General features: G+C 47.7%; 1 protein-coding gene across 2 annotated transcripts in view; it reads left to right on the top strand.

Annotated features, from left to right (window-relative positions):
- LOC309548892 (protein FAM228B-like) overlaps nucleotides 1-25,102 on the top strand; it is a 43,264-nt gene extending 18,162 nt beyond the window's left edge. For both annotated transcript variants that reach the window (XM_082248820.1, XM_082248821.1), the window contains exons 6-9: nucleotides 6,051-6,128; nucleotides 9,541-9,628; nucleotides 19,392-19,536; nucleotides 24,806-25,102. In XM_082248820.1, coding sequence (XP_082104946.1) covers nucleotides 6,051-6,128; nucleotides 9,541-9,628; nucleotides 19,392-19,536; nucleotides 24,806-25,001 — 507 coding nt within the window. In that variant the 3' untranslated portion in view covers nucleotides 25,002-25,102. The remainder of the gene's footprint in view (nucleotides 1-6,050; nucleotides 6,129-9,540; nucleotides 9,629-19,391; nucleotides 19,537-24,805) is intronic.
- Nucleotides 25,103-26,378: the final 1,276 nt, after the last annotated feature.

Here is a 26,378-nt window from a genome sequence, read left to right as displayed (position 1 = left end):
TGGTGATTAATCACCACCAAAAGAAAACTCTATCGGTCTCAAAAAAATTATAACATTTCATATAGGTACAGTGTTGCAATTGTCATTCAAAATGTGACAGCGCTGAAAGCTGAAAATTGGCCTGGGCAGTTAGGGGGTGAAAGTGCTCAGTATTGAAGTGGTTTAAAGAGCTCAGTCATTCAGACTTGGTCATTAATACTATATATATAAAATCACAAAATTAACCACTAGCCGACTGCTCACGGTAATCCTACTATGGCAGTGCGGCTCTCCTGAGTTCATGTGATTCCGGCGGCGCGCGCGGAATACAATAGCCAACCAGGTAAACAAGAGCTCAACAAAAAACAACTTGAGCCCAACCTGAACAATACACCCCCAAAGAGGGAAAATACCCTCTAAACAGCATCCTGCAAAACCTTGCATACAAAGGAAGCATCCGCAGATGCCAACATATTGCAGAAGAAGCAGACAGCCTTTTTCTTGGCCCGCCCGTGATCACAAATAAGTGTTTGACCACCGAAAATATTCTGTGGCTGCCAAATACACCCGAATCGCCCGAACCACACACAGGGCATGCAACGCAAACTCTTTAGGATGTTTGGGCCTGAGACGCAGGGAAGTCAATAAAATGTCTTCATTCAAATGGAAATCAGAGACTACCTTAGAAAGGAACGACAGGCATTGGCGAAGAACTATCTTATCTTTTTGGGCCACCAAGTAGGAGGTACAACAAGATAATGACGCCAACTCCGTCACCCTGCGAGCAGAGGTAACAGCCACCAAAAAGGCCACCTTCTGGGACAGAGTAGCAGGGGAATCTCTTGAATATTTTCAAAGAAATGCTTCTGGAGAACTGAAAGCAGCAAGTTCAAATCCCACGGCAGTACAGGAGAGCACACCGGTGGAGTCAGGTGTCGAACCCCTTGAGTAAAAGTACGCACCAGGGAATGCGTGGCCAGGGGTCGCTATAAGAAGACCGCCAAGGCTGACACCTTTCCCTTGATGGTTCTTCCAGGCCAGGAAATGTATGCTTTCCACATACTATGGTAAATCTTCCAAGAGGTAGACTTCCTAACATTCAGCAGTGTCGGGATCACCAACCCAGGCAAACCGCTAGCCTTCAGCACCTGGCTTTCAACAGCCAAGCCGTCAAAGCCAACGACTAAAGCAGGATGGAAGATCAGGCCTTGGGACAGCAGATCCTCCCTGAGAGGCAGTCTCCAAGGGACGTCGGCGACCAAACGCACCAGGTCGGCGTATCAAGACCGGCAAGGTCAGTCCAGGGCCGCTAGAATGACCAGAATCCCTTCGGTTTCAATCATTCACAAAAGCTGCACCAGAAGCTTGAGAGGAGGGAAGGCATAGTTTAGACAATACTGGCCCTACAGGGCCACCAGAGCGTCTGTGACCTTGCCACAAACCTCGGTACCTTTCTTTTGAGCCGAGACGCCAACAGATCAACCTCGGGGGGTGCCTCACCGGAGACATATATGATTAAACATGTTCCGATGAAGGGACCATTCCCTTTGGTCCAACGCCTGCCGACTGAGAAGCCACCAGACCAGGGACCCCCTGGTTTCCCGGCTCAGCCGAATCAGATTGTCCAGAGACCTCGGACATTTGTCCCATTTCACCAGGATCTCCCGTTGAAGGGACCTCATATGGAACTGTGCAAACAGAACCTCCTCAATGATAGATACCATCAGGCCCAGCACCCGCATGCAAGTCCAGAGGCAAGACCACCTGCTGGGACCGTAGCAGACGAATCGCAGCATGCAACTTCTGGAGTTTGTCCAGAGTAAAGAACTCTGGCTAGAACTGAATCCAGAGTCAGACCCAAATAATCCAATTTTCTGGATGGAATCAAAGCAGACTTTAGACCAACTAAACTCCTTCAGGGTCTTTATAGTGATCTCCACGTCGTCCATCAAGGCAGCAGGGGTCTCCGTTTGCAAGAGGAAGTCGGCCAGTTAGCCAAGCACAGCAATCCCGCACTGACGTAGCAACGCCAGAACCGGGGCAAGCACTTTTGCGAAGACCCGAGAAGCGGAGGCGAGACCAAAGGGTAAGGCCATGAACTGATAGTGCTCCTCTCCCACAGCAAAACGGAGGAAGCGCTGGTGTTGGGCACATATTAGAATGCGCAGGTAAGCATCCTTGATGTCGATAAAGGCAAGAAAATCCCCCTGATGTAGGGATGCCACCACCTTGCAAATAGACTCCATTCTAAATTTCTATACCCGCACAAAGCATTTCAGGGCCTTGAGGTCCAGAAACAGACTTACCTTGCCCACCTGCTTTGGGACCGTGAACAGGTTCAAATAAAAACCTTGAAACTGTTCCGATACCGGAACCGGCACAATCACACCTTGAAGCAACAGGTCTTGCATCGCCTTGAAGAGAGCCTGTAATCGGTCCGGGGACAGATGCACATTGGAAAGAAAGAACCTTTCTGGAGCACAAGAACAAAACTATCTTGTAACTGGACAGTATAACTTCATGGACCCATTTGTTGTATACCAAGGAGGTCCATGGGCCCGGAAACCAGCGAAGATGTCCTCCCACCCCAGGCATGGGTGAGGGCGCACCTTCATGCTGAAGGTGCCTTGTCCATGGGACTAGAGAGTTCTGCTCTCAGCTTGCCAGACCAGGGCCGCTTGGAACCTTCCGAGGAGGACTTGAAAGGTTTTGAACCCTTGTCAGTGGACCCTGAGGGACCAAAAAACTGTGTGAGCCGAGAAAGACAGGCCATGTCTGCGACGACGTTCTTTTCTCTTCCCAGACTGGAAGAAAGGTGCCCCTGTTAGTCTCTTAATGATGTCACCCAGGGTAGCCCCAAACAGACAATAGCCTTGAAAGGGTAAATCACAGTTAGAGCTTTTTTAGAAGTCTGGTCCACAGACCAACACTTAAGCCACAAGACACGCCTAAGCACCACTGCCGAAACAGATAGCTTGGAAATGAGGGGAGCCGCATCCAAATAGGCATCGCAGAAAAACTGCAGCCCCTGGACAAACTGGTCAGCCAACTCAGCAAAGGCAGAGGGGATCTGCTCAGCCTCTAGGTTACGGCGCAAAAGTTTAGCCCATTTAGTTAGTGTTTTTGACACCAGGGCAATGGTCAGGACTGGCCTCCGCGCCGAACCAGCAATAGCAAACATATTGCGGGCCACAGACTCCACCTTCTTGCCAGCCGGATCTTTAAAAGCCGAAGATTCTTCTACCGGAATCATGGGTGCCTTGTTCAACCTAGAGACAGGCGAGTCCACCACTGGTGGGACAGTTCACTTCTTGAGAAGTGACTCTTCAAAGGGGTACCTCACAGCAAAGCGTTTAGGAACCACAAAGGGGCGTTTTGGACGCTCCCAATATTTATAGTCAAACTTGTCAAAATAGGAGGGATAAGGAAACACTTTTGCTGTGCGAGACGACTTGTGGGTGCCAAAGGTAACAGGCGCCTCCACTGCAGTCTCAGCTCTATCCTCCGTTTTAAAAACTCCCGCACAGATGTAATCAGTGCGTCAACTAGCGCCTTCTCGTGCGCAACTACAGGTTTGGTGGAATCATCCTCACTATCTGATGGATCAGGGAGGAACGGGCCCCTCACGATGGGCCATGGCTGCGGCGACAGAGCCAGATTCAGGATCTGACAAGACAGATGAGGCAGGGGAGGGCAGGGGACACTTTTTGCTAGCCCACCGTCCAAAGGCCACCTTCACTCAGAAAACGAAGACTTCAGGACCGCCGTCAGTGCATCAATGGATGGCTGGGACCCTGAGGGACCTGCTGCCCCTGAGAGGGGGTCAAGTGGGGGAAACATGCTTCTGAGACTCCATAAAGTAAAGGGAGAATGCACAACAAAAAGTGTCTAGCATAGCTATGGGACACCCCCACCGCACCGGTAACACAACTGGGGCTGACCAGCATGCAGAGCACCCCACAACCTTCAGCAGAGAGAGGGAGGGACCCCACCAGACTCACTACCCCACCAGAGTAGCACCAGTCTGCACCAGAAATAGGTCAGTATCTATGTGCAGCGTCCAAGGAAAAAGAAAAACCCAGGAGTCAACACCAGGGGAAAAGGAGGAGCTCCCACAGCCAAAATTGCTGCACAGAGGCTCCACTAACATGGCTGCCGCTCCTAATGCAAGCCGGACCAACCAAACATGGCCGCCGGACTACATAAACATGTCTGCCGGTCAATAGAAACACAAAGGTCCCAAAGAAATGCCGCCGATCATGGCAAAATGGCCACCACACGTAGCATCCATGGGGCTCCCAGGGACCCAGGAGGGATCCCTGGAGCCCAGGTAACAGCCGCCATGGAGAGGGGTATCCAGGAACAGGATCACCATCAGCTGCCAGTGCCCCCCCCCAGCCATGAAGCCCATCCCCCAGCGGTGTGCCCCCTCCCCCTGCACTGGTACAGTGCAGCACACAGTCCCCTACCATCTGCCAACCCACTGCGCTTTACCAGGGAGGGGGGGAGGCTGGGGGGGTACCAAGGAGCCTACAGGGACCACTAAACAAAAAAGGGGGGTCTGGGGAAAAGGAGGGGAACCCGCAGGTCCGACTGTCCCCAAACCACATTCAGGGGGAGAGGGGGACAGCTACTCACCATACCAGGAACCAGGCGGGCACCACTCCAGACAGAACCTCTTCACCATCGAAATGGGGGGGGGCTGTTGGCCAGGAGGAACGCTGCGACTCAGGCCAAGACCCGGTGATATGCGACCTCGCGAGGCATTCGACGAGCAGGCCAGCCCCCTCCCAGTGGAACTATATTGCGGCTGACCCAGCGCAGAGCTCTGGTCTGTGCGCGCTTGCTGGCCAGACAGGGGGAACACTGGATCTAAGTATCCAGCCTGTCACCCAGTCAGGCAGTTGATTGTAGATCTCAGAGGAAAAAATGCCGGGACCAGAGATCCCGGCAGGGAACTAGGTCCTTACTCCTGACTGGGCAGAAAAAACTGAAGGCCTATAGCAGAGAGGGGGGATGTATACCACCTAGGACTCCCCATAGGCATAGCCAAGTCTATTTTCTGCCTAGTGTCCTACTCCTGCAGGGGGGAAAATAACCCTATGGTTCTGAATATGGAGAGCTGTGTCCGTCAATGAACGAAAGAAAAATTTAATTTATGAAGGCAGTCTGTGCACCAGTGGTGTACAGAACACTTGTAGGTTGCCACATTGCATTGCATTTTGCAGGAAAAAAAAACAAAAAATTACAACTCAAGAAAGTTGAGTTATCCTTTAAGGCAGGGGTCCCCCAACCCCCGGTCCATGGCCTGTTGATAACGGATACCGATCACTCACTGTGTTCCTTCAGAAAAGAAAGGGTTCGATAAATGACATATTAACCAGACTCTACCCCTCTCCCCATCCTGAAGATCCCCCTGTGTGTCTGACACTGCTGCCAACAGGAGAGGAAGGAAGCCGGAAGTGCTGCGGGGGAGAGGGGCACACAGGGGGGCCCAGGCAGAGAGGGAAATCAGATAGTGATCAGTGTGCAGATGGGGAAAATAACTGGAACCGATCTTTTGTGGCTCACTTGTGAGTCACAAAAGATTGGTTCCAGGTATTTCCCCCACCTGCGCACTGATCACCTGCTCTATCCACATGTAATTCCCCCTAATTGGGGGGGGGGGAATTACAAGGGCCCCCCATGCACCTGAAGCCCCTGGGCAGTACCCAGGGGTGCCTCTGCGAAAAGATGGCCCTGGCTGGTGCAGCCAACATTAAGTGAACTTTTTTTTTTTTTTTGTCCTGCATAGACAAAGCACAGGTTCACTTTTAAGTTCTGATGTCATTTTAATTACACTTTAGAGATTCTGTCTGATTAGTTGCTAAGCATTAGACAATTGCCCATCCCTATTATCCACTTAAGGATTTGGAGCGTGGAGGTATCTGATAATACGATGAAGCATTGTTTTCTGGATGTACAGTATGTAGATCTGTGCTGTGAACTGTATTGGCCTCCATGGAGTAGAATGAAGTACAGCTCTGCCAGGACATTAATAATCCTCTAACATTCATTTCTTTCTCCTCCAGGGTAGAGCATTTATGAGAGATTATGATTCCTCTGAGTACGACCCGTTTATTAATCGCCTCTGCAAGCACTACCTCCGGGTAAGAGAGAACTAATAGGCCTTGTAAATGACTGTCCCCGGAGAGCAACCTGGCAGCAAAGCTTTAACCATAAACACTCAGGAACTTATAAGGCTACATAACGATGTGCAGATTGCTGTAATCACAGCAGCCAATCACATTTCAGTGTTGTATTGATTCAAAGATTACTTCTGATTGGTTACTACCTGGGTTTTGGGCCGAGTGCACGCCGCTGCCGGCTCACTCCCTCTGTGATTTTACACATCGGGTCCCGCGGATCATTCAATACACTGACAGGATGCCAGTCTGCCTATGTAAACAAGGTAGATTGTCATTCTGTCAGTACAGAAAGCATGGATCCTGTGTTCCTGTAAAGCAGAAACACTAATCCATGTCTTCTACTAATAAAAGCACCTCCCCCCACTACACTGAAACACTAGCTAGGCACACAGTTAACCCTTTGATTGCCCCTGTTAACCCCTTCCCAGCCAGTGTCAGTACAGTGATAGTGCATATTTTTTAGCACTGAACACTGTAATAATGTCACTGGTCCCCAAAAAAAGTGTCAGTTAGGTGTCCGATTTGTCTGCCGCAATATCACAGTCCCGCTATAAGTCACTGATCGCTGTCATTACTAGTATTTTACCAAAGTATTTTACCAAAAATATGTAGCAGAATACATATTGGCCTAAAATGATGAAGAAATTAGATTTTTTTATTGGATGCGTTTTAGAGAAAAAAGTAAACAATTGTTTTTTTTTTTTTTTTCAAAGTTTTCAATCATTCTTTTTTTCTAGCACAAAAAATAAAAACCACAGTGGTAATCAAATACCACCAAAATAAAGCTCTTTTTGTGGGAAAAAAGGACATACATTTTATTTGGGGTACAGTTAAAGTAATGCAGAGCCCTATCGCAAAAAATGGCCTGGTCAGGAAGAGGGTAAACCTTCTGGAGGTGAAGTGGTTAATATACCATTCAAAGAGTGGATATGCAGATACTCACAAATTCTAGTTCCTGCCCAGTTCTCTTGAAAAGCAAGTTGTCAGTTTTTAGAATTTGTAAAGATGAGCACCAGAGAATTGGTTTTCTCTCATTGCACTTTATATTTCCTAATGACACAAGCGTGGTCATTCTAAATGTTTTGTGTGCCCTATAATGGTATTCTTAAAGTGGTTCCAAAGCCTCAAGGTGTTTTACCTTGATGCATTCCATGCACTAAAGTGTTACTAAATCTAAAAACATTTTTTACTTGAATGCATTGTTTGCATTAGAGTAAAAAAATGTTTTCAGTTTCTCTGTGCCCCCCTTCCCCTGTGTGAAGGGCAAGGGAGGGAGAATAGATCAGCCCTGTGCACGGCTGTATCTATTCTCCCAGTGAAGAGGAAATGGGGGGCAGGTCTAAGTCCCACTGTTTAAGTCTATGGAGCGCGGCTCCATAGACACACAGGTCTGAGCGTGCAGACTACATTCTCCCCATAGCCAGGGACTGGCTTTGGTAGTCCTAAAAAGAAGAGGGCCAAGATTGCCGCTGGAGACCCAAGAAGAGGAGGATCAGGGCCACTCTGTGCAATACCACTGCACAGAGCAGGTAAGTATAACATGTTTGTTATTATGGTAAAATAAAATAAAAAACGTATGTGCTGCAGGATCCAATCCAGCAACGAGCATGAGAGCAGCAACTCTCACTGCTGTCTCCCTCCTCATTGGGCAGATTGATAGCAGCGGGAGCCATTGGCTCCCGCTGCTGTCAATCAAATGCTGTGACAAGGGAGTGGGGGCAGGGCCGAGTTCGCCAGTCTGTGTCCGTAGTGCCAGCGCAGGGGGGGGGGGGGGACGACAAGCAGGATCGGGGCTGCTCTGTGCAAAACCATGTTTTGTTATTTTAGAACAAAAAATCCTAGGGCCTGGGTGTTTTTATTATTGCACAGTGTAGGGAGACACAACTGTAGCCCTTGCCTGCAAGGGTGGCTCCATAGGACACAGCAAGAGAAAGGAGCCACCCTGAAACAGGAAACCTGGGGCAGTGGTCATGGGACCAGCTTACATATGTACATACAGCCGTGGCCAAAAGTTTTGAGAATAACACAAATATTAATTTTCATGAAGTCTGCTGCCTTTTTATGATGGCAATTTGCATATACTTCCGAATGTTATGAAGAGTCATCAGAATTTGAGTCCCTCTTTGCCATGAAAATGAACCCAATACCATTAAAAACTTTTCTACTGCATTTGTGAAGAAGGCTTCAGGGAGCCCAAGAAAGTCCAGCAAGGGTCAGGACCGTCTCCTACAGTTGATTCAGCTGTGGGATCGGGGCACCACCAGTGCAGAACATGCTCAGGAATGGCAGAAGGTAGGTGTGAGTGCATCTGCACACACTGAGGAGAAGACTTTTGGAGGACGGCCTGGTGTCAAGAAGGGCAGTAAAGAAGCCACTTTTCTCTAGGAAAAACATCAGGGACAGACTGATATTCTACAAATGGTACAGGGAATGGACTGCTGAGGACTGGGGTAAAGTCATTTTCTCTGATGAATCCACTTTCCGATTGTTTGAGGCATCTGGAAAACACAGAGAAGTAAAGGTGAGTGCTACCATCAGTCCTGTGTCATGCCAACAGTAAAGCATCCTGAGACCATTCATGTGTAGGGCTGCTTCTCTGCCAGGGAGAGGGTTCACTTACAATTATGCCTAAGAACACAGCCATGAATAAAGAATGGTACAAAAACATCCTCCAATAGCAACTTCTCCCAACCATCCAAGAACAGTTTGGCGAGGAACAATGCCTTTTCCAGCATGATGGAGCACCTTGCCATAAGGCAAAAGTAATAACGAAGTGGCTTGGGGAACAAAACATTGAAATTTTGGGTCCATGGCCAGGAAACTCCCCAGACCTAAATCCCATTGGGAATTGGTGGTCAATCCTCAAGAGGCGGGTGAACAAAAAAAAACCCACAAATTCTGACAAACTCCAAGCATTGATTATGCAAGAATGGGCGGCCATCAGTCAGGATGTGACCCAGAAGTTGATTGACAGCATGCCAGGGTGAATTGCAGAGGCCTAGAAAAAGGAAGGGTCAACACTGCAAAAAAACAATGTAATTGTCAATAAAAGCCTCTGGCACGTATGAAATGCTTGTAATTATACTTCAGTATACCATAGTAACATCTGATAAAAATATCTAAAAACATGGAAGCAGCAGACTTTGTTAAAATTATTATTTGTGTCATTCTCACACCTTTTGTCCATGGCTGTAGATAGGCAAGAATTAAATGATAAAAAAAGCTGCATACTCAGTAAGTGATTAAATCAGCTGCTGAAAGTGCTTAAAAAGTGAAGGCTTAAATCACTTTAATTGTGGTGTTTCTATAAATCCTAGGCACTGGAGTATAGTTTAGTAATACTAGATTTTGTTTTATTTTCATTTCTGTGTAGGTTTCAACTCCAGTATTTAGGGACCCTCTCCTGCAGCAGTACCAGAAGAGGTATGAGGAGGAGAAGGTGGCTCTACACTGCGACACAGGTACCTCTGCACTGGGCACTAAACCATATTAACTAATCACTAAGCATCTTTCCATAGTATGGTTATCAACTACCTACTCCCTCTCACGGTTGATAAATGCTTCTAAATCTATGACGCCTGTAAATTAGCAAAGCATCCAGCTGGCAAGGGAGTGCCACATGCCAAGAGCTGTTTACTGCCCCCATGTCTTCCAAAACGATCCTGCCACTGGAAAGTATTTGTTTGTGCAGGATTGCTGATGTCACCGGTGTGGCATTAGCCTAACTGTCACCATTAGTTGCCCAGTAAAATGCTAGATGCTAAATTATAACTTAAGGCAAAACATTTTTTTTAATTGGATAGATTGGTGAGGGGTTAGAAGAACCACCATTACGTTTTTACTGCTGTCTGAGTCCCTGTTAGGAGATTCACTCTAATTTCCTGATCAACAATGTCACTTGGGAAGTAAATAAATAATAAAATTGAAAATGTTAGGTTGCCAACAAAGTAGGAATCGAGTTCTTCTAATGGGGACATCTCTTTCTGCAACAGCTTTTTTTATTTTATATTGGTTTTTAGGCTGGATTCACACTGGTGCGAACACAGACATCACATGCGATTTGCACCGCATTGCTGTGCAGATGACATAGGATGTCTGTATGATGCAAATTCAGTCGGCCATACAGTTTGAATGGCTGAATTTGCATTGCATTTGGACCAAAATGGTACAGGACCCTTTCTTTGGGTCCGAACTTGAATCGGAACGCTTGGATGTTCACGATTCCTGCACCATTTCGCAGCTTGCACTGCGATTTGTAAACCAATCTGGGGGTGTCATTAACTTTACATTGACACAGTGGTTTGCAGATGTCAGTGTGAACCATCTGCGATTTAAGTGTGATGCGGAAACCCACACAGGATTTGCAAGGTTTCCCACATCGCACCAGTGTGAACCCCGCCTCAAGCACTTTTCAAAAAATCTAATTATTAACATATTGACACAAGAATTATAGACCATAGAGTTTAGCCAAGTACACACAACACACCCAAAATAAATGAAATAACAGAGTTCACATTACACATTGTTAATGTGTACAAGCTGGTATTAATTAATGTGTGCAAACTAGGTATTTTCAAAGGCGAACCTAAACATAGGCAGCCCATAGACAGTGCAAATTTCCTTCCTGCAATCACGGGTTGCTGGAAAGAAATATGCAGGATTCCCCATCACCACAGACATAATCCCTCCTGCTGAGCAATTATCTTTGGCGGAGGGGGCAAGGGTGGTTGGGGAAAGCCGTCCCGTCGGGAGAAGACAGTGATTATCGCTAGCGGCTATAGCAGCTCCTGCCGATAATCGTAAGCAAATTTGGCAGGCTGGTTGTAACCAAGTTGATCGATTGATCGATCAACTTGGTATATTCAACCTGCCCATTAATGGTTCAAATCTGGGCCGGTGCCTGCTGCACTGGCTGAGATTTGAACCGTGTATGGCCGGCCTTAGTGGCATTCAAAACCTACTAAGGCTCTAAAATTGGCTGGCCATACATGTACAATTTTCTGTTAGATTTACCACAAACCACATAATATGAGGTCAAAGCTAAACAACACTTTCATGTGTATCCAATTAGGCAGGCCTTTGTACTACATAGTTGAAGGTAAATTTCAATAAAATTGTACAGAAAATTGTAAGAAAATTGTATAATGTATTAGAGTGGATTCAATACCTTGAAGTGGTCAAGTGTGATTAACTGGAGATAATCAACAAAGGGACACCTAGTGTCAATAAGATATTAAGAGTAAAAAGGAACATAAGAATGAAAGGAGAGAAGAGTGAAGGATAACATGGGGGGAAGTGTCCTAGGAAGGAAAAGGAGTAAAGCCCAGGGGCTTGGTAGGCTATAGCAAGGAGTTGACGGATCTGCGGCAGAAGACAGAGTGACATCAACTGGGTAGTAAAAAGGTAGAGCTGAAATTTTGGGAAAGAATGTTCCACCCACAGCTGCCAGATTTTGGTGTATTGTTACCCAATCCTTAATAACAGCTTCAATTTTAGCCCGAATCATAGCAGATGTCACTCTGTTTTTTGTCTCAACAAGATTCAAATGGGGAGATTTCCAGGAGTGAGCTGTAGTCGGCTTGGCAGCCATTGTCATTTGCAGTAACAGGGAGAATTGCTCTTTGGTAAGGTAATCAGGCTTACGGTTCATAAAATCAACTAGCTGGCTGAGGACTAACGGGTGTGTAAACAAAGTAGAGAGGATCTGAAAAATGTCTTCCCAAAAGCTGGCAACTATAGGACAGGACCAGCATATGTGGTAATGCATGCCTAAATGCCCAGGGGATTTCTCTTCCATTGAAAAGATATCCTTTTACTTCCTGATGAGCCTACAGGACAAGAAGTGAAGGGAAATATCCCTATTGGGATGCAGGTTGAAAAAAAACGGAATTTTTGTAAAATCTTACCTGTAAAATTCCTTTCTCTGAGTCCTCCGACAGTCGCCGCCTCTTCATATTCGTCACAATGGGGTTATTGACCTTTGCTCCGTAGGAGTAGCTAGGCAACAGAATATGTTAATATCAAACCCTAGGGGGTGGTCCCCTCAGTCAATACCCTCCTGCTTCCTGCATTCCTACCTCAGTTTCAGTAGTATAGCAGTAGTATAGCAGTAGAGTACATAAACAAACCCCAAAAGAGGGGCGGGGGCGGCGACTGTCTGAGGACTCAGAGAAAGGAATTTTACAGGTAAGATTTTACAAAAATTCAATTTTCTCTTACGTCCTCCGACAGTCGCCGCCTCTTCATATTCGTCACAATGGGGACGTCCCAAAGCAGTGTAGACATGAGGGGTGGGAAACCAGCAGCCACGCCTAAGGCAACGCAATACCCACATCAGAGAAAAGAACCTTACCAAAGGAAGGAAACCAGCTGGGCAACATGAAAAAACTTGCTCAACAGGAGCAACAACCCAGGAAAACAAATAACCTAGGGATAAAAAACATCCCAACAGCCAAGGGTCCAAGAAAAAACGAGGAACCGTAAGGCACCGCCGCACAAAGAACCTTGCGGCCAAAGGAAGCATCCGCCGATGCCTGAACATCCACTTTGTAGAATTTTGAGAAGAATTTTGAACGGACGACCAAGTCGCCGCCTTACACACCTGGGCCACAGAAGCCCGATGAAGACAGGCCCAAGACGTACTCAGAGATCTTGTAGAGTGCGCCTTCACAGGCATGGGGGGCACTTTCCCCTTCAAAGCATAGGCCCGTTCAATGACCTGTCTGATCCATTTGACGATGGTAGAAGCCGACGCCGCCATGCCCTTCCGAGGCCCCTCTGGAAGAACAAATAGAGAATCCGTCTTGCGAAAGGATTCAGTCGATGACAGGTAAACCCTGATCGCCCGAACAACATCCAAGGAATGCAAAGCCACCTCCTTTGGATGTTTAGGCTTTGCGCAAAGCGAAGGCAAGACAATGTCCTCATTGAGGTGAAATTCCGAAATCCTTTTTGGAAGGAAAGACGGGTTAGGTCGCAAGACCACCTTATCCAAGTGAACCACCAAATACGGAGATCTGCAGGACAAAGCAGCCAGCTCCGACACCCTACGAGCCGAGGTGATTGCCACCAAAAAGGCGACCTTCTTGGACAACATAGACAACGAGATCTCCCTGATTTTTTCAAAGGGAGCATGTTGCAACACGAACAGAACAAGAGTCAAGTCCCATGGAGGCAAAGGCTCCCTCCTAGGAGGGACCAGATGCCGCACCCCTTGAACAAAGGTGCCAACCAAAGAATTAGACGCCACAGGGCGTTGAAAGAGAACGGCCAGAGCAGAAATCTGACCCTTAATCGTGGCCAACGCCAAACGCTGGTCCACGCCCGTTTGAAGAAAAGCCAACACCCTTGATACCGAGTATGAGCGAGGGGAATACCCCCTGGACTCACACCAAGCAAAATAGGCCTTCCAAGTACGGTAGTAAACCTTCCCCGAAGAGGACTTTCTAGCCTTGATCAAAGTGTGAGTGACCTCAGGGGAGAGACCCCTATCCTTCAGGATCTGGGTTTCAACAGCCAGGCCGTTAAAGCCAGCGACTGTAAAGCAGGATGGAATATTGGCCCTTGAGACAGGAGATATTCTTGAAGAGGCAAACGCCACGGAGCGTCGACCGCCAGATTCACGAGGTCTGCGTACCAAGACCGGCGAGGCCAGTCTGGTGCCACCAGAATCACCGTTTTCGGTTCCGAGGCCAACCTGCGAAGGAACCTGGACAGTATCTGAATCGGTGGAAAGGCATACATCAGACGATACTGATGCCAGGGCACCACTAACGCGTCTGAGGCGTCTGCCCGAGGATCGCGCGTCCTTGCCACGAACCTTCCCACCTTGTTGTTTAGACGAGATGCGAACAGGTCCACATCTGGGGACCCCCACTTCTCGCACAACATCAGAAAGACATCCGGGTGAAGGGACCATTCTCCCTGGTCCAGGGTCTGGCGGCTCAGATAATCCGCCTGCCAGTTCTCCACCCCCGGAATGTGAACAGCAGAAATCGCCGGGACGTGCGTCTCGGCCCAAGATAGAATGTCGGCTACTTCCCGAGCCGCTCGGGCACTCCTGGTGCCCCCTTGGTGGTTGATGTAGGCCACCGCTGTGGCATTGTCCGTCTGCACCCGAACCGGACGGCCCTGCAGCCTGTCCGACCAACGCCGAAGTCAGAGATTTATCGCTCGCAATTCCAGAATGTTGATCGAAAGGGAGGACTCCTCCTCCGACCAAGTTCCCTGGGCAGACAGAACGCCCAGAACACCACCCCAGCCCGACAGGCTGGCATCCGTGGTGATCACTGTCCACGAGCAAGGGCGAAAGGACTTGCCCCCCGACACCGCCGGGGACTGGAGCCACCACAGAAGGTCCCTTCTGGCGCGATGACTCAATGAAATCTGGAGATCCAGAGATTGCGGTCGTCCGTCCCACCTGGCCAGAATCTCCCTTTGGAGACCCCTCGTGTGAAACTGGGCAAAGGGTATCGCCTCGAAAGCCGAGACCATCAGCCCCAGACACCTCATGCACGTCCGGAGGGACGAGTACTGAACGTCCCTGAGGGACCCGACTTCTTCCTGAAGCTTCCGGAGCTTGTCTTCCGGCAGGAAGACCTTCGCCTGAACAGAGTCCAGGATCATTCCCAGGTAAGGAAGACGAACCGACGGACACAGCGTCGACTTTGGAAAATTTATCGTCCAACCGAACTCCTGCAGAGTCTGCATCGTGATGGACAGGTCGTTCACCAGGTCCTGACTGGTCGCAGACCGAACCAGAATGTCGTCCAGATACCCCAGGACCGAGATGCCCTGGGCTCTCAACAAAGCCAGAACCGGCGCAAGCACCTTGGTGAAAACCCGCGGAGCCGAAGCGAGACCAAAGGGTAACGCCACGAATTGGTAGTGATCCTCCGCAATGGCGAATCGAAGGTACTGCTGGTGACCCTCGAAAATGGGAATGTGAAGGTACGCATCCTTCAAGTCGATGGAGGCCATGAATTCCCCGGAACCAGGGCAGCCACCACTGATCGCAGGGATTCCATGCGGAACTTGTGAACCCGCACAAAGCGGTTCAGAGCTTTCAAGTCCAGAATCGGACGTACCTTGCCCTCCTTTCTGGGCACAGTGAACAGATTTGAACAGAACCCCCGAAATCTGTCCCGATGAGGCACCGGAATCACCACTCCCTGAGCCCGCAGGTCCCGCACCGCCAGGTGCAGATCCCGCAATCGCTCCGGAGACAGCTGAAGATTTGAGGGAAAAAATCTGCCCGCCGGCCGAGAGAGAAACTCGATCTTGTATCCAGATCGAACGATTTCCTGAACCCACCTGTCCCGAACGCGGGCCAGCCAGGGTTGAAGAAAACCGAGCAAACGTCCCCCCACCCCAGAACTGGATGAGGGCGCCCCTTCAGGCCGTATTGTTATGGGCAGCGGACCCGGACAGGCCAGACTTCTGCTTACCTGCCCACGGCTTTTTCTGGGAGCCTTGTCCCTTGAAGGGCTTACCCTTATAGTGCGACCGAAAGGCACGAAAGGACCCCTGAGAGGGTCTAAACGAAGTATTCTTCTTACCGCGAACAAACTTAGACTTGTGAGTCTGGGGCAAAAGAGTACTCTTACCCCCAGAAATACCCTTTATTAGAGTATCCAAAGATTCGCCAAAAAGGCGAGATCCCGCGTAAGGCAAATTTGCCAAAGTCTTGCGAGAAGATTGGTCAACAGACCAACATTTCAGCCAGATCAGGCGACGGTTCAACACCGCCACACTCTGCAGACGCGCAGCCAAAGGGACCATATCTAGGTCCGCATCACACAAATACATGACACCCTGATGAATCTGATCCACCATAGCCAATGTTGACGGCGAGGCAGAGTCAGTCACCAGGGTGCGCCTGAGCACCTGCGTCCAATCGGCAATAGCCTGGGCTGCCATAATGGAAGCAAAAATAGGCTTCAGCATAGAGCCCGCAACCGTATAAGTGTGACGGGCCAGAGACTCCAATCTCCTGTCCGTAGGGTCCCGGAACACCGGGGTATCCTCAGCAGGGATCGCAGTGGATTTATTCAAAATCGCTACCGCGTGATCCACCTGAGGCGGCACACACCAACGCTCATCAGTAGCTGGTGTAAAAGGATAACGCAGCTTGAACCTACTTGGCACAGCAAAAGGCTTCTTTATGTTGCGCCATTGCTCCTCAACAGCGCGCTGAAATTCCATAGAGCAAGGAAAAACCTGCGACATTGTGCGTTTCCTTTGCGTCCCGTACGAGGACATCAAAACAGGAGGACACGGTTAATCCTCCAAATGCAGCGTTTGCTTGATAGAAGCAACCAACTCATCCATGAGTGCAAGCTCTTCAGACGAGCCAGGGGGAGAATTATCAACCCCTTCCACCTCAGCCTCCCCTTCAGACCCCGCAAGGTCTAGAGATGAGCGAGACCCTGAGAAGGGCACTCCAGCCATAGCATCCCCATCACCCTCTGAATCAGAGGAAATTGACACTCTGGGCCTTTTTGTGGATCGATCAGCCACCAGCATCTGCACCTGAGCAGCTAGGTTAGCCACAATAGTAGCCAGATCAGCCCCCTCGGGGGAAGCAGCAGCCCCTTGGCCCCCTACCAAGGAGGGAGGAAACTTGCTTTCCTGAGAATCCATGCCCCAGTAACTTAGGAAAAAAAGGAGTACTGCCCCTTTAAGGTCGCGGCGATCGTAGCCCACCGCACTCACAGAATACACTGACCCCCACAGGGATAGGAATACAAGGCAAGGAATACAGGAATATGGAAAGGTAAAACCTGGAGGGATCACACAGGCTGCTGCACCGATCGCTGTCCCAGAGGAAAAGGAAGTGATGCAAGACTGACCGCCCTTATGAAGCCTATGTAAAGGCTATACAAACATGGCCGCTGGCTGAGGCTCCGTAGGCAGATACAGAAAAACAGTGCTGACATGAGGCCGGATCGATCGCCGCCAAAATGGCGGCGCTTGGCGCCAAAAACGCCGCTCTTTCCACACAGGACCGGCCACCATAGCTAGCTGTAAAAAAATGGCGGACCGCAGCAGCGGTCGCCGCACAGTATGCTCCAAAAACTCTGCACAAGCATGTCACACATAGCATACAGCATGTCTCACAGAACTCTCAGCCTGTTACACAGAGCAGAGCAGGAGAGCCCCCCCCCTCTTCAGCCCACAGAAAGGCAGCTAGTACTGACAGGGAGCTCAAAGATTTTTCACAGACATGCAGGGTCCCACAGTCCCAGACTGACACCCAAAACAGACAGGTCCCCACACAGAATACACTTACCATCCGGATGGCGTGGGGAACCCGCACAAGCGATCAAACCGCTGCACTAGGGACAGGGAGAGTCGCAGCCAGGACGCAGTGGAACTTCGGTGCAAAACCGCAAATGGCGTCCGGTGAGGTAGCCACCTCACCGCAGCATCCCTGCAGCGAACAGGGATGGGTCGTTCACAAATGCCAGGGAAACCTGAGCTGAACGCTCGATGGCAGGCTGGGAAGCCACTGGCCCTGAACCCCGGGTACCCAGGGAGGTCAGCCCGAGACCCAGCTCCGCATGATCATCTTCATCCGAAGAACTAAACTAATGCTGAAAAATAACAGCTAAGTAAAGAAGAGAAAATACTTGAAATAAAATCAAAAAAGAGAATAGAGGCTGAGACTGAAATCCCAGCACAGGGAAGCCTGCTAACTCCTGAGCTAGACAAATGAAACTGAGGTAGGAATGCAGGAAGCAGGAGGGTATTGACTGAGGGGACCACCCCCTAGGGGTGGGGTATGCTAAAAGCTTTGATATTAACATATTCTGTTGCCTTGCTACTCCTACGGAGCAAAGGTCAATAACCCCATTGTGACGAATATGAAGAGGCGGCGACTGTCGGAGGACGTAAGAGAAAAGAATACAGACAGTGGTTTTAACCCTTCCCTACTCTAGCCAAAATGGAAAAAAAAAAAGTTTGGGCTTCAGGTTTACTTTAAAGTTGGACTACAGGCATTTACAAAATTAATAAAATGCCCCCTCCCCCTATTGGTAAAGAATGTAATGCTAGTTCTGCCTAGGGGATTAAGAGTATCTCTTACCTTTATCAATGTTCTGTGAAAGCTGGTATTCTGGTCTTCCTCTCTCCATTACTGGGATGTAAGTGGGTACTCCTAAATAATTACGCACAATGCAGGACTGCTGATCCTGCATTGCATATGATGACATCCCTAAGAAGCATGGCACCAAGATTGGTTAAGGATTGTTGGGAAGCGCAGCTTTGGGCAAATTGGTGGGGAGGAAAACCACAGAACCAGGGGTTAGGATAAGTAATATTCTATTTTATCTCATTCCCTAGAAAAAAACAAGCATTAAAGTGTTAGTCCACCTTTAGCAACAGTTTATAAAAAGACCCCTATGCAATTCCAAATCCCCTGAATAGTACATACCAGCACCCCTCTTTGTCAAACGCTCAACTGCTTTCTATTACATATGCAATTGTGGGGGGGAGGGGGGGACATCTTCTCAGAAACTGAGCAGTCCTCCTCCGCCCTGCAGATTGCAAGAACTACTTATCTAAGCTGATCTCATTTCAGCCCTGTGCATAAGAGCACCAACGCTGCTCTCTCTCCCTCCTCACTGGACACTTTGAGATCAGCAGGAGGCATTGTCTCCCGCTGCTGTCAATCAAATCCAGTGATGATGGAGCAGGGGGCAGGGCTGAGCGGCACTATGTGTGTCAAATGACACACGCAGTACGGCTCAGGATAGAGCCTGCACAAGTACCCCCTCTAGAAAGTAGCTTGCTAGGGTGGTACTTGAAGAGGGAAGGAGCCAGGAGCGCTGGTGGGGAACCCTAGAAGAGGAGGATCGAAGCTGCTCTGTGCAAAACCAGCTGCACAGAGGAGGTAAGTATAACATGTTTGTTAATTTAGGAAAAAAAAACCTGAATCTTTAATATCAATTTTAGCTCAATAATGGCATACTCCTGACCCTTTGGGCTTGATGTACTAATGTGTGAAACAATCCTGTTTCCAGTTAGCACAGCCATCCTGCACCACTCTGCAAAAAGTAAGCTTGTTAGCTCCATTCATCTCTATAGGTACATTTCAGTAAATCTGGATTACGACGCTTTAAAGGTAAGAAAAAGGATGACAGTGCCAGACCTGTGTGGTGTCATTTACACAGATGAGGATTGCAGCAGCTGATCTGGTTTTCAAATATTCATCTTCTCCCAAAGGCAGGTTGTATTCAGCCAATGAGATCAATGAGCTGAACCTTCAGAAACTTCCACAGGCTCCTCTGGGGCGTCAGACCATGAATGGGATTAAGTGGTTGAAGACTCCATTCGGTTACATTGAGAGTGACATCAGGCTAAAGAGCAGGTGAGTGTGCAGATCTGTCAAGTCATAGAATCAGCAGAGGCAGCCAATGTGTGGCCTAGAATGAGGAACATCACAAAAGCATATGGCAGCAATTGTTCAGTGTTCCTTGTCAATTGAATGGCTGAACATTGCTTTCAATCTGTATTCTTTAATTCTGCTCATTATAGTATAGATTTCATACAGTAGTTATGTTCTGCTCTGGCAAGGTGTGTTCTTGAGAAGAAAAACTGCTATATACATACAGTATATAGTATCTATCTATCTATATATATATATATATATGGGATTTCCCATTGTAAGTCAATAACTGCAAAATGTATGAACTTGTAGGCTTCTTCTAACTAATAAATTGATCACAGTGATGCTTCTGATGGTCCCATGGCAGGAAAATTGGAATATTTGGTTTACATGACAAATCCTTTCCTTGGAATACATCACAGGAGAACGATGACTTCTTATTCAATGACTATTTGGGTTATGATGCCACCAGTTTTGTAGCAAGCAGTGAGGAACAAAAGGGTGTGAGGGGGTACTGTGTCCTGTGATGTACCCCTCCACACGACATACAGTCTAGTATGAAACTTATGAGCCTCACACCATGGCGAAAAAAGGCTCTCCGTGTACTGTGGTACAGCTTCCTGGATGTTGACTGTCTTGCATTGAAGAGTGTAGGGATGGCAGAATCAGAGACAGCCCTATCCCTTAGCAATTGGGCTTTACAAGCCATGCTGTCAAAGTAAGCAAACGTAAAAAAAGAATGGAACATCGGTCCCTTTAACAGCAAATCTGGAAGAGCCCACATCTCATCTGCCAAGAGAGCCACAATGTCTGCATATAACGTTCTTCTTGGCCAAGCAGATGCTAGAGAAAATTACCAGAATTCCCTACACCTTTGTTCTGTGCAACAGGTAAGGAAGATGTTAAAGTGTAAGGAAAGCAAAGATCAGGCACAACTGATCCCAAGGAGTCACCATGGCATCTACTGTAAACACTTGAGGATCCCTGTGGAGGAGGCCGGCAATGGTGTTTTTTGGTTTGGTGTTGTCCTAGGCAAGACTAAAATCAGGCACCCCACCCCATCCGTGGTATACCATTCTTGTTTCTGGGACACTGGCAGAGGACTGAGCTGTCTTGACTGTTTAGGAGCAGAGCTGGCTCTTTAATTAGGTAAATCACATGACATGTGAACCAAACCAGATATCTATGGAGCCGGTTCACAAATATATGCGGTGCAGTGGTAGTGCGAATTTGCTGCAAATTTAAAAATAGTCCTGTGCATTTTCTGAGCACTGTGGTGCAATTCAGAAGCCAATAACAGGCTCACTGCCTTTTATGGGAACGCATTTGAATTGCACATCTCATCCATTTTGAGCACAAAATTCAATCAGAAAAACAGTGTGGGCGCCCCCCTTCCCCTCAGTCCATACCAGGCTGTTTCAGATCTGGTACAGATTTTAAGGGGAACCCCACACCAATATTTTTTTTGCCCACCTGGGATCGAAAAGGCAGGCATTTATTCTGCGGGGGCACCTTCACTTGCACCAAATCGAGGACCAAGGCTAAGTACTTCAGATGTTGAGTTGGAACCAAGACTTTAAGATTGAAAAAATCATAAATACAAATATACAATGTCATAACAATGTATTAATCATCACATTCCACTTGCTTGATTTTATTAATTGGTTCTACACAAGACTATCTATTAGAGTTTTTTTGCACAGTGCACTTTATGGATGGTTTACACAATTGCACTTTATATTCTGAAAGAGCGCTTGACACTTTTCTCAGGATTTTTTGCACTTTATAGTTGAAGGTCCCATTGTATCAGCCAGTTGAGGGAGCACAACACTACTTTTCGTTTGCATATATAATATCGCTGAGGATAGGCGCTTGAATGTTAGCAGCAACCCTTATTAATATATATATTTTAGTATAGTTTTTGATTCATTTTTATTGACAGCGAGAGGGTTTTTCATATTTATTATATATGGAGCCAAGACTTACTTCTGAAAGTTTCAGCACCTAACTGAACCATTCTGGGACCTGTATTGTCTGCTGTACGTGCAAAGTCATCTTTTTGAGCTGATGGCTTCCTGAGGAGCAGGTCGCCCAGGTACTCCAGAATGGGGTTACCCCAGGTCCTCAACAACGAAAGGACTGTGACCTCCAACACCTTGAACACCCTGGGTGCTGTGGACTGGTTGAAAAGCAATGCCACAAACTGATAGTAATCCTCCACTGCGAATCACAAAAACCGCTGGTGGGCCTGGAAAATCAGGATGTGTAAGTAGGCATCCTTAATATCCACTGACACCAGAAGGTCCCCTTGATGATGCAAAGCAGTCATTAAGCGGATGGATTCCATCCTGTACTTTCAGAAACTTGCAAACACCCAGAATAGGCTAGACATCGGTTTGGCTTTGGGAACCATAAACAGGTTGTAAAAGAAGCTGTGTGATCTTCTCCCACCCTCCCCTACGAGTGTGATGACCAAGAGCTTTAACGGTCACCATTTGTTTTGTGGATCCAACCAGACCCTTAATGGCACTTTTCCACTGCAAGTACCGGCTCAGCTCTACTCGGCCCTGCTTGGCCCGGTTTGCTTTTCCACTGCGGTACCGCATGGTACAGTGTCGGAACGGTTCGGTACGGTATAGGTTTGCTTTTCCACTAAAGTAGTACTAAAGTTAAGTGGGTGGGATAACAACGGGGTGGGTGGGATTCTCTGACCAATCAGTGGCTAGTAGTGACTGCATGCAAAGGATTGTGGGATATGGTACCAGTTTGGTACCAGTAGGTACTGTTTTTTCAGAGCCATACCGTTCGGTTCCATGCAGTGGAAAAGCAAACCTATACCGTACTGTACCGAACCGTTCCGACCCTATACCATGCGGTACCGCAGTGGAAAAGCACAAAAGCGTGCCGAACCGGTACGGTTCCATGCAGTGGAAAAGCGCCATTAGTGCATAAAGCAGCGAATCTCCAGCTTCTAGCCTTTGGACACCATGCTGTAGACCCAGGACTGGAAAAAAAAAAAAAGTCACGGAAAGGACAGGGTCCAAGAAAGCAGTTTATTTTACCCTCAGCCTCCTACACATCTCCAAATTCCTTTTTTTTTTTTTTTGTTTGCTGATGTGATGCAACCTCCTGTTAGACAGTGGCTACATTTGTTCTTCATGGTCCCACTGTATGTTGTGACATGGCCAACCTCTCTTTCTTACTCCCGAGATGGACTAGGGACTATGGGATGTGTAGTGTGCGTAGAGCAATGCACATGACCACAGCTAAACCACTGATCGTTTCTCCCTGAACAATAGTTTCTTTACCTCTATATTATCAAAATATTGGTCATATTATCTCCTGATAATATTGGAAATCACTGAAGCAGGGAGGTATATAATCTCAAAATGTTTTTTAAACCAAAGGTCTACTTCCTCCGGAGGAGCAAGGAATCTGAACATTAGAACAACATAGTACAGTAAAACCTTGGATTGAGAGCGTTTTGCAAGACAAGCAAAATATTTTTATAAACTTTGACTTGATAAACAAGCGATGTCTTGATATACAAGTAGCGTCACGTCACAACTGAGTATAAAAGAGAAGAGCGATGCCTCTAAGTGTAGCAATATGGTTACATTTAATGAAGGTACAACATTTAGCAACTCACATGGCTGATGATTAAAACAGGCACATCTAACCAACACTGTATCTTGGCCTAGGCCAACAAGGCCCAGGCCTAGGGTGTCATTTTGCAGGGGGGGGGGGGGGGCGACAAAAAAGCCTCCCCCGCACGGAAAAAACAGCCTCCTCCCGGCTCCTGCAGGAAAAGAGTCCCCACTGCTTGCGCTAGTCTTATGGGCCGGACTGGGCCAGGTGGCAGGGCATAGGAGGCAAATCCATCTGGTGCCCCCGTAAAGCGGCCGCATTGCTGCCAGTATGATAATGCTGGCTGGCGGCCGATGACTGGCCTGACATTTGGACAGACCGGTGGCCGTACTTAAAACAACTGGCAGCTGCCAATACTAGTAAGTATGGCACTGGCAGCAGGTCTTAGCAGCCTAATGCTCTGCCTACCCTCCTCTGCAGCATACTGCGGCAGATTTTGCATTCCAATAGACTTGCATATGTATGGAAAACCTACTTGAAGCAAGCAAAAGCCTCTCAACGCAGCTTAGGGTCCATTCACACCAGCCTCTGCATTAGTGAAGCCTAAAGAGGAAGGAGTGTGGTTTGCAGATGACAGGAGGGGTGGTCTTAAACAGGAAGCGGTGTGGCCTTAGTAGGAAGGGGTGGGTCATATTTAAATTATGGGGGCACGAGTTTAGTCAGGCCTAGGGCAGCACAAAACCTAAATACACTACTGCATCTAACTAGGCAGGCATTTGGGGTAAAGCTGTCCACAAAGACCATCCTCCGCACCGCCATCAATGTCACCCCTTCCACACTGCGTTCCTCGAGTGCTTCAAGCCTCACTTTTAGATTGCTCTATTGCAGGGTAGTCTTACCGGTCAGGATTGCAGACTGGCATCGGTGAGAACGGGCGGTGCAGGGGATGGTTTATCTGGACAGATTTACCGCAGATGCCTGCATACTTAAATGTGCCTCTTTTAATCATCAACCATTTGCGTTGGTAAATGTTGTGCCTTCATTAAATGTAACCATATTGCTACACTTAGAGGCGCCTCTCTTTTCTTTTATACTCTAGCTCCTGCTGGATTTTGCTTGCAATGCCCTTCTGAAGGCTGCCTTTTGTGGATGGACATTTTATGGTTACACAACCTATCACATTGCTATAATCTTTTTTATATGAATTATAAACTGAAGGACTTATGAATAAATAGTTGTGGAATGAATCATTTGAGTTTCCATTATTTCTTATCGGAAATTTGCTTTGATATAAGAGTGCTTTGGGTTACAAGCATGTTTCTGGAACAGATTATGTTTGCAATCCAAGAGAGATATTTGTAAGCTAATCCATTAACTAAGGATACCAGTTAAAAAACAGAGACTTAGCTGAGCTGTTATGCCTGGGTAGGGTTTCCTGCCTTTTTTGTCCAGGGTCTATTCACCTGTAGGTGGCATGGCCCAAATAGTCATTAATATGAAGACATCTGTGTCCTGTGATGTATGATTAAGAAAAGTGACAATTATAAATTCATGGCCAGAACTAGGACGCCTGGGCCATGATCCTGGTAGAGGTTGCTGCATCTGCTACTATACCACTGGTTTGCCTTCCTGTCTGAGATATATTATATCTATTTCATTGCAGACAGAGGGTGAGAGGATCTGTTAACCAAGGAACTTTGGACTTCAAGACATGGACTGATACCAAATACCCACCTGAGATCTTCAACACTGAGAGGAACATCTGTCATAAGAGGAAGTTTTCATTTAAGACATCTTCCATGCCAGCAAATTCCAAGCAATGGGGTCCAGACCACACAGTCACAATGATCACAATATAGAATATTTGGTTTTAGGCTGGTGCGGTGGTGGGTACGGTTTGGTGTCGGGGGAGGGCAGCATTATGTTTGGTGAGTGAAACTGTATTTCTATATGAGCAGGTAAAGAACATATCCTTCCTTCATACAATCATTGATAACACTGGTGTGGGAGGTTTTGTGTGTTCAAAGCACTATAGAAACCAAGGTGCTTGAGGAAGGGAGCGTAGAGGGTTTCCACCCCCTTTCAGAATTCCTTAATTCTATAAGGTAATTCTAAAGGAACAAGGGGCTTCTGCAGATTATCCTTTATAGGCTAAACACAGATACTGGGCCAAACTGCCCATTCATGTCTATGCTGCAAGTGGCCTGAAGGTAGTTAGATGCCTCTCCAACTATTCCATGATGTCTGTGTTTAGCTCTCTATCTAAACATTGAAAAAGTTAGGGGGAGCTTGCAAAGAGATATGAAAACACTACAACTTTGTTATGTTCCAAGGTCTATAATTTGGTTTATTTGCTATAGTCTATTGTCTGTGTACGCTGTTTTCTTTGTCTTAAGCCCCTGTGTGGGTGTTTCGCTTGCAATGTTACTTCAGAATTCATTAAAAAATATTGAAACAGAAAACACCACCACTAATTTGTAAGGCGGTTGGGGGAATGTTGTTGCTCTAAAACAAGGAAGTTATTTGGCTACAACACTGACTTGCTCACAAATTTCTTTTTTATTTTCAGTGACAAAATATACAATATACCAGAAAAAAAAAAAAAACTCTAGTTGCCACTCGCGCCTTAAAGTGTTTGTAAAGGCTAAAATCTTCTGTGTGCAGCAGCCCCCCTAATGCTTACCTGAGCCCCATCATGATCCAGCGATGTGCACAAGAGTCTCAGCTCTCTGGGGACTCTCCCTCCTCATTGGCTAAGACAGCAGCAGGAGCAATTGGCTCGCGCTGCTGTCAATCACACAGGGGAAGGGGGGGGGGGGGTGCGAGCAGCAGCGGTATGCGTAAATGGACACGCAGAGCAGCGGCTCAGGAGCGCCCCCATAGCAAGCTGCTTGCCCTGGGGCACAAGGCCGGGATGGAGTCTGAGGGGGCAGAAGATAAGAGTGAAGAGAAAGAGCAGAGCAAAACAAGCAAGGGAGGAAAAAGGGTTAGAGAGCGGGGGGGGGGGGGGGGGGTAGGGGGGTGCGAACCTCGTCAGACCTTCCCAGGTCTTCATCGATCCGGTCAAGTAGAAGTAGGAGCAGATCACGGCATCCCTGTGAAAGTGAACTAGGTCCAGTGCAGGCCACGTCTTGCAGAAACTTGCTTAATGTCTCCTCAGCGATGAGGTAAGGTCCTCCATGTGCATGATGTCATTTGCTGATGTTATCCACTGTTGCACACTAGGAGGCAATGGG

The sequence above is a fragment of the Pelophylax lessonae genome (assembly GCF_965119305.1).
Source record: "Pelophylax lessonae genome assembly, chromosome: 3".
Classification (NCBI taxonomy): domain Eukaryota; kingdom Metazoa; phylum Chordata; class Amphibia; order Anura; family Ranidae; genus Pelophylax; species Pelophylax lessonae.
The sequence above is the reverse complement of the archived record's forward strand: the minus strand, read 5'-3'. Positions and strand labels throughout refer to the sequence as shown.